The 8,957-nt window shown below is 43.3% G+C and overlaps 1 gene segment (V, D, J or C); it reads right to left on the bottom strand.

Annotated features, from left to right (window-relative positions):
• LOC115386831 (immunoglobulin heavy variable 3-33-like) lies at positions 1–556 on the bottom strand. The segment is given in 2 exon segments: positions 1–356; positions 445–556. Coding segments are annotated over 2 exon segments (405 nt in total).
• Between the last annotated feature and the right edge of the window lie 8,401 nt (positions 557–8,957).

Raw genomic sequence — 8,957 nt, 5'->3', positions numbered from 1 at the left:
CTACTGTGGGATTTTGTACAGCTGTAACACTAAGCTCACACACTGTGACTCTCTGGCACAGTAATAAACAGCAGAATCTTCCATTTTTAGACTGTTCATCTGCAGAAGCAGCTGATTTCTGCTGTCGTCTCTGGAGATGGTGAAGCGGCCCCGGACTGACTCAGAGTAAAATCTTCTGCTGCCACTGCCGGTATCATGCCAGGCAATCCACTCCAGTCCTTTCCCAGGAGCCTGTCTGATCCAGGCCATATAGATGCTGCTCAGTGTGATTCCAGAGCCTGTACAGGTCAATGTGTGGGACTCTCCTGGCTTTTTGACCACAGGATCAGACTCAGTCAGAGTCTGACTACGAGCTCCTGTCAATACAAAACACACAGTTTCACTTGCCGTCAGTAACAATATATTGAAATAGAAAACCAACATAAGGTTTGTGAAATGCTTCACCTGCCCAGCAGAGAGTTAAAAGCAGTAGTCTGAAGCTGCTGGAGGCCATCGTGTTAAACTGCCTGTTTACTGCTGTCTGTCATTCTCTGAGCAGCCAGTAAGTAGAGGTGGAAGATGTGTTTTGCATTGACTCCTCCTCATGGAAAAATCAGCTTTGCTTTAGTAATTTGCATTTGCTTTCATGGTATAAAATATGAGGGACAATTTCATTGTAATATTTAATTTATTGTTTAATTTGTCAGTTTCCTGATGTATTTCAAAACAATGTTTTTTATTCAGATTATGATATTAATATCAGTACATGACTTTGTCCAACTTAGGGCACTGGAGCTGATCACATCTGTCTATAGAAGTCAAGATACAGCCTGGACATGTTTTCATTCAGTCACAGAGGAAAAAAAAACAGGTAAGGTGCTTTATTTGTCATTATACACTGAATGTACAACAAAATTTGTCCTCTACATTTAACCCATCCTTCGATGCTGCAGAGGCATTCCGTAAGGAGGAGCAGTGGGCAGCTGCCGAGAGCGCCGGGGACCCTTCTCCAGATGGAGAGTCAGGCTGATGGTCAGACTCACCTGACTCGAGGATTGACCTGTGATGCATGTTATCGGGAACATGAAAATCACATCAACATCTGCAGATAGTTTAACAGTAACCAGTCAGCCTCGAATGCATTTTTGATGTTGAAAAAATACAAACATGCACACTATTGAAAAAGACAGAAAAAAAGAGAAAAAATTAACTATATATTTAGGATAGGTATAATTAAATAACAGATATAAACTAAAGAACATAATTAAACATAGTTTAAATATGCATTTAAGACAGATATAATCAAATACCAAATATAGACTAACAGAAATGAATAAGATATAAATTACATATAAATCTAAGACAGATATACTTAAATAAATATAAGATATACACTAGCAGACACAAATCAAATATAATTTAAATGTACATTTAAGACAAATAGCCTTGACAGCTCCATGAAAACATTTTTATTCATTCTTTCTCCTCCCAGGAAACAGCCAGGTTTCCTTCACAGTAATCAAATCACTGTAACGGAGGTTATGTTATGTGAATTTTACTCCTCAGTTTTCCAATTCTGCCACCAAATGATGACGACCCGCTCTACTTAACCTCTGATTGGCTCTGACCGGAAGACAGTAGACGTTTAGAGCAACCAATCACAAAGGAGAGAGGGGTTGAGTGGCGTCAAGTCAAAGCCCGCCCCCTAAGTGCCAAAGGTCAACACCACCGCGCGTGCAGAAACAAATCACATGCGCACAAAAAGTGATGTCGCGCGCGTAAAAAGTGACCGCGCACGCAGAGAGGCATCGCGAGCGCACAGAGAGTGGTTTGACTGTGCGCAATTTTTTTTTTTTTTTTTTTTTTTTTTTTTTGCCCGCGGAATTTTGGCACTAAAATGACGCCATACACTACACTGACAGAAACAGAATCCCCACTGTGAATCTGGACTTGGAAACCTGTCAGGCGAGAGTTCAACCTCCACCACAGTGTGAAAGAACATTGAAATAACAGTTTGACAAACAAGCAAATTTTGTCTTGAAGTGTGGAGCAAAGATCAGGTTTAAAACAAGTCAATTGGGGTAGAAAGTGGAAATTTGCCCCCCCCCCGCCAAAAAAAAAAAACAAAAAACAAAAAAACAAACATAATCACAACCTTTCCTGGCCTCATCAAGAGTCGATTCTGCTGCTTCTTTTTTGCAGGAGTCAACATTTTCTAGTTTTGACTCTTGACTCGTCTTGTTTCACACTAGCGGTCCTTTCTACTCCATTTAGCATTTCACCTCCTTACAGTCACATCAAGATGTAATGCTCTTCTTAAAAACTAAATATTGGATTTGATTTTAAATTTTCATCTGATGAAATTTCACGGTCAAATATGCAGATGAAGAATCATGGACAGAAGATCTGAGGGTGACAGTGGAAGTTAGATTTGACAAAGCTTCAGCTTGCTTCTGTGTTAACATGTCTTTATGGATCAGTACAATCACTTGAGGCTTCAGTAAACAGCAGATTGGTAAAATAATAGAAAAATTCATTTATCTTATTCTGCAAATAGCAGAGAAGTAATTAAACGTTAAAAATACTATTGACATGATAACAGATGTTATTATGATGGACATTGCAGACGTCCTTCGGTGACAAACCTTCAGACAAATGAAGATCTGTTGAGCTGTGATTTTTTTTCCCTTTATTTGTGCAAAATGTGTGGGTGTATATTTCTGGCCTTTCTGAGTTCATGTGCAAACCTGTTTCTCAAAGCCAAGACAGTTCCCATTCTCATCTTTTTGTGGTTTTGTAGCTCCTCCTCTGGCAGCTTCATGTTATAGGTTTTCAGGCTCAGTGAGTTTTTGCTTCACTCTACTGAAGGTTTGCATCACTGTGACTCTCTGGCACAGTAATAAACAGCAGAATCTTCCATTTTTAGACTGTTCATCTGCAGAAGCAGCTGATTTCTGCTGTCGTCTCTGGAGATGGTGAAGCGGCCCCGGACTGACTCAGAGTAATAACTTGTGCCACTACTGCCGTCGTCAAGCCAGGCAATCCACTCCAGTCCTTTCCCAGGAGCCTGTCTGATCCAGGCCATATCGTCGCTGCTCATTGTGAATCCAGAGCCTGTACAGGTCAATGTGTGGGACTCTCCTGGCTTTTTGACCACAGGATCAGACTCAGTCAGAGTCAGACTACGAGCTCCTGTCAATACAAAACACACAGTTTCACTTGCCGTCAGTAACAATATATTGAAATAGAAAACCAACATAAGGTTTGTGAAATGCTTCACCTGCCCAGCAAATGTGTGGAACAGTACGAGGTGAGAAAGAGGGAGGAAAAGGGCAGAGGAAAGAAGAAGAATGAAAAAAATGAAACAAAGGAGTAAATCAAGATCGACACACACACACACACTTAACAATACAGTACAGATCAAGTTGGAGGGGGGCAGATCACAAGGAGCGGCGAAGCATGGTACAGAAAGAGGTGCGGGCAGGTGAGGAAGAGACTGGACTAGCTAGGGCAGTGGCTATGAAGCAGCAAGGCCGCTGGACACGTTGGGAGGGTGTCCGAGGAAGGTCTCTAAAGTGGACCGAGCTCTGGAATATGGAAGAACATCGCATTAAATTCCTGCTCTGTTCTGTCTATGACGTGTTACCCACACCAGCGAATCTCCAGAAGTGGAGACTGACTGAGAATCCCCAGTGTGAACTGTGCGGGAAGACAGCTATCTTGGAACATATCCTCTCAGCATGCCAAGCTGGCAGATGGGCGGTATAGATGGCGACATGACCAGGTGTTGGCCCAGCTAGCCGAGGGTTTGGAGAGGGAAAGGAAGAAGAAAAGGACCAGTCATGAGGCCAAAGGTCCTCGGTTTATCAGCTTCCTCAAGCCTGGGGAGGTTGTCGGAAAACACATTGCGTCCACAGGAATTTTCGCGACAGCAGAGGATTGGGACATGAGAGTAGATCTTGGAAGACAGCTGAAATTTCCGGGAGAGATTATTGACACCAACTTCCGTCCTGACATTGTGATCTGGTCAAAAGTAACCAGACAGGTGGTCCTCTTGGAGCTAACAGTGCCCCGGGAGGAAAGGATTGAAGAGGCACATGAGCGGAAGCGTGGGAAGTATCAGCCTCTGATTTCTGAGATCCAGCAGAAGGCCTGGAAAGCCTGGAATGTCCCAGTCGAAGTTGGCTGTAGAGGTTTTCCAGGGCAATCATTGTGGACAGCACTGGGAGCCCTTGGGATGAAAGGTCCTGTGCGCAAGACGCTGACGGGGAATGTGACGAAACAGGCAGAGACAGCGTCAAGATGGCTCTGGCTGAAGAAGGCTGAGCAATGGCGCAATCCAGCCAGCAGATAGGAGGGAGAGCAGAACCGAGTGGAGAGGATCCGAGGGATGGAGGAAGTGGTTCCAGGACGTTGGTCCCGCTGTCAAGCCCCCCGGAGGTGTCGTAGGCTAATTGACGAAACACCTGTGAAAGGGGGTGCCCACCTGAAGACCTGTGAAGTCCCAAAGATCCAAACCACTGCCCAAGAAGGCAAGCGATTTGTTTTGTAGCCAGCCACTCACATTAAGGAGCAATGGATAATCCCTGCCAGGTGAGGTGGCTGCGATGTTACATCGTTTATGGATATTTGGATTTTGAATGACCTCTAAAGGAGCTTCAGTCACTGTGGGAGTCGAGCACAATAATAAACGGCTGAATCTTCAGTGCTGAGACTGTTGATCTGTAAATACACCTGCTGTTTGTCATTGTCTCTGGAGATTGTAAACCTCCCTTGAACTGACTGAGAGTAACGTTGAGTGCTAGTCCAGGGTTTCTTGACCCTGGTCCTCAAGGCCCAGTGTCCTGCATGTTTCACCTCTCTCCCAGTTGGAACACACCTGATTGCAATAAGAGCTAATTACTGGGCTGCTTGTAAAGAAGCTCTCACAGCATTAGCTCTCATTGCAATCAGGTGTGTTCCAACTGGGAGAGAGGTGAAACATGCAGGACACTGGGCCTCGAGGACCAGGGTTAAGAAACCCTGTGCTAGTCCATCCAGTCCATGTCATAATCACGAAATGTGAATCCAGAAGCTGTACAAGTCAGAGTGTGTGATTCTCCAGGGTTTTTAAGAACTGATCCAGGTTCAATCAGAGTATGAGCACCAGTACCTGTCAGGACAAATGAAGAAGACTGGTGTGAGAACTGTTGTCGTTGCATCAGAATAATCATTGAAAATGTTGACTCTTCACCTGCCCAGCAGAGCGTTAACAGCAGCAGTCCTCTGACGACGTCCATCATGGAAAACTGGGGATCACTTCTCTGCTTCTGTGCAGATAAGTAAGAAAGACAAATGATGTTTTGCATTGACTCCTCCTCAAAATACACACGTGCACACACATTCGTGTGATGTGCACAGCACAGTTGTTCAATGCAAATATTGCATGTTTTGCCAAAAGCATTGCAGGCAATATAACCAATAAATGTTATTTATCTATTTAAAAATGCATTGTTAGTCAGTCATAGAAGTAGTAGTTGTCATCAAAAGTGACTGAGCCTCATGTGAATGAACTTCTTGTGAAGGTATTTTGGTGACTTGTGTCACAGTAATAAACACCAGTGTCCTCAGGCTGCAGATTCAGCCCTGTTAATTCCACTCTGCTGGTTGCAGTCATTGTCCGGTAGCTGAACTTGTTTCTTAGAGCATTGTTGTGGTAAAAATCTCCTCCACCCCATCGAACCAAGATCAAGTTCATTGCTGCTCCTTGGCGCTGTCTGATCCAGCCTGTAGTCAGAGAATAACCACAAACCTGACAGGTGAGGTGATGGTCAAAGACTGTCCAGGCTGCATGGACATTAAATCAGGCTTACTGAGATTGACACGATGTACACCTGTTGAAATAAGAAACAGATATTAGCTTCATCGTGAATTTGATCATTCAGTGTTTCTGGAATCTTTCTAGATGACTGAAAACTCCTCACAGGATGCAGCTGCTGGCAGCAGTAATGCAGCCACAGAGAACATGATGGAAGCAGAGGAGGGAACAAAGCCCACTTTACATTGTGATTTTTAACAGGACATGAAAATTTTGATCAGTCTTTCAACACAACTAACCACGTTATTTACCTGCTAAACCAGCTGAAATATTATATCTGCAAATACATTGAAATCTCCCACAAACAGCTTTCAGTTTAGCTCCACTTGTGTGAGATTTTCGCTCACGATATGTTGATCATGACAACTCGATGTACATATCTCAGCAAGTTACCAATAAAGATAAAAGTGACAAGAAACGACTTTTTAGCAAAAATCTAACTATTCTCACTTGCTTTTTGCCTTTGAACTTTGCCTTTAACTCTCGGGAGTATTAAATAAAACTTTTCACCACTGGACTGACCACCTGGCTTCCCTGTGGGCTGATGGTGATTGAAGGCAAGTTTTCTTTTTTGTTTTTTATTTTTTAACTGAGCTCTTAGCATTTGCAATGGCACAATGGTATGAGTTATGATACCGTTTGGTTCAGAAAACGGGTAGATTGGCCCATTAGACATGATTGATTCTGAGCTGGATCAGTCAAAGGCGATGCCCCTCCCTCTTGGACCACAGCTGTTATCAATTAATCAATCAATCACACAGATGGTGGAGGTGGCGGCAGCAGTGGAGGGGAAGGGGAGGCAGAAGGAGAAGAGACCCTCAGGTAGGAAGTGATGAAGTGAATCTACCTGGCTCAGATAGAAATTAAGTTTAGGGGAAGTTTATTTTCTTCTTGCTGTAATTGCAAGTCGCTGTGCATGCTAGCTGGCTAGTTAGCATGATGGGCTTTCTCTACTGCTGGGTGGTTTGGCTGAAGTTATATCAGTGATAATGATCTCAGTCTGGGGGCAGAGGGTGCGGCTGTCCCGGGCCCAAGGTGGGGCCCACCGCCAGACTAATGCCGAAAAAAAAAAAAATAATAATAACAACAACCTGAACGCCAGCCGCCTGAAATAATGAACAAGGCCAGACTCTCAAACCTCACTTTGAAGAGGGATATTGTCATTGATAAGAACCAGGCAGCTGAAAGGTTTGCGAGGATGAAGGAGATGAAGATGGTGCCGTGTGTTATGAGGCCACGCTACTCAGTATAGTTCCGGAATATGTTCGAGATTGGCATGTTCAAACAGTTGGATTTTTTTTTATTTTGGACATTTTGGACTCTGGATATTTCGTATTGTCTGCAGTGGATTTTTTTCCCGCTGGTTTGGATACATTCTTGTTGGCAGTTTTCCTGGATCGGATTCAAACTTCCATCACTGGACGAGAACATCATCAGTAAGTCGTTCCATATTCATTGTGATGACACAGACTAGGATTGCCATAGATGCTGGCTGTCTGGTATTGTTTTCATAGCTGTTTGTGTTGTGGATCGCCGTGTCTGCTTGGTTATTGCATTAACACAGGCCACACACGTTGCTTCTTCACTTGTCTTGTCTGGGTTGATCATGAGTGACTTGATGCAGGTTATTAAGACTGTATGGTGTCCAAAATCCCTGTATGTCGTTGACCTTCTGTCCATCGTTTCCCACCCTGTTGGTTTAGTCTGCTTTACGTTTTAACCTTTATCTGAGCAACACATGACTGAAGTCCATGGCGCTGACCATGGTGCTGAACTGGCCAATCGGCTGTTGTGATGCTGGATTTTCAGCAGGTCGCTATTTTAATGAGAAAGTCATGGCGCTGACCATGGTGCTGAAACGGTGCACCCTGTGCTGCACAACGGATCATAATGCACACTCCGTTTTGCCTTTGTGTCTCCGTTTCCCGTTATGAAGGCAACTAATTGATCAGCTGTGTCATGACGAGCTGTCATGTTAATGTCTGGCCGTTTATGAAGCAAATTGAGTCTCTTTGTTGATCTATCATTTTATTTTATATTCTGATGGGTCAAAGTGTGAGACTTTCTTTTTATTTTTGAAGCTATAGCCGTTCATTCAGTCCATTTCTGGCAGCAGCCAACTGAAGCTCAGATCAAGATTAGATCCATAATGTGGATTGTCAACAAGTGAAATAGCCAATGAGCTGTCAGGGCTCATTACAAGTCCCCGCCCCCTCCGCAATGTGACACTGGCCTCATTGTAGTGTTCAACTCATATTTTACTCAGAATTGTTAAATATAGTCTTTATTGGTTAAATAGTTTCAGTCTTGAATTGATATGGGTGCACCATGTAGTATTTTTTTACTCAGAAACAGCTAAAGATCGAAAATGTCCACATAAAATCAGCAGAACATCTGCAGCAGCTTCTGAGGAAGTACAGCCAGCTCTGTGCTCTCTCACACAGAGCATTTGTGTCAGCAGTCCAGTCCAGGTGGTCTTTCCAGCTGTGCTCCCATGTGCTTAAATGTTCATCCAAAGTCAACACAGTACTGCCTCTATCAAGGTGGAGCACACCCATATCTGTTACTTTGTGTCTGAGGAGCAGAGTGTCAGTGGAGCTGAAATCCAACAACGTGATCGTCAGAGCACCACTGTGTGCCTCTGTCAAGGTGGAAGTGAGTTTGGAGGATCAAACCTGTTAAAAAAAAAAAAAAAAAAAAAAGTTTGTCAGTTGGTTGATTCTCTCCTCATGTCCTTCATTGGTGGCTCTCCTCCTCAAGGTGCAGCCAGTGACTATAACTGCTCCAGACCTTTTAAAATGAATGTATTAAGAAATAAATAAATGAGTCGGGCAATCAACCAAATAAACAGTAATTTTTGATATTTTTACAGTTGTTTGTTTTTTTCAGGTTGCTGTGAGATCACAAGTTCAGTTTACTTTGTGCCAGTTGTTTTCGAATTGTTCATTTGCAACTACGGAACAACTCAGTGTGAAATCCTCAAGGTTATGAACTGGATCAGTGTTTAGAGAATTTAGCACTCCCTGAAAGTCCAGCACTTACACAGTATCAATCTATCAGTTTAATATGAGGTGTAAGTTGACGCTAACATGAAGTGACACAATTATTTCAGTGTTATACG

This window comes from Salarias fasciatus, chromosome 4, assembly GCF_902148845.1.
Source record: "Salarias fasciatus chromosome 4, fSalaFa1.1, whole genome shotgun sequence".
In the NCBI taxonomy this organism is placed as follows: Eukaryota; Metazoa; Chordata; class Actinopteri; order Blenniiformes; family Blenniidae; genus Salarias; species Salarias fasciatus.
Note: the sequence above shows the minus strand (reverse complement) of the source record. Positions and strands in the feature narration are given on the sequence as shown.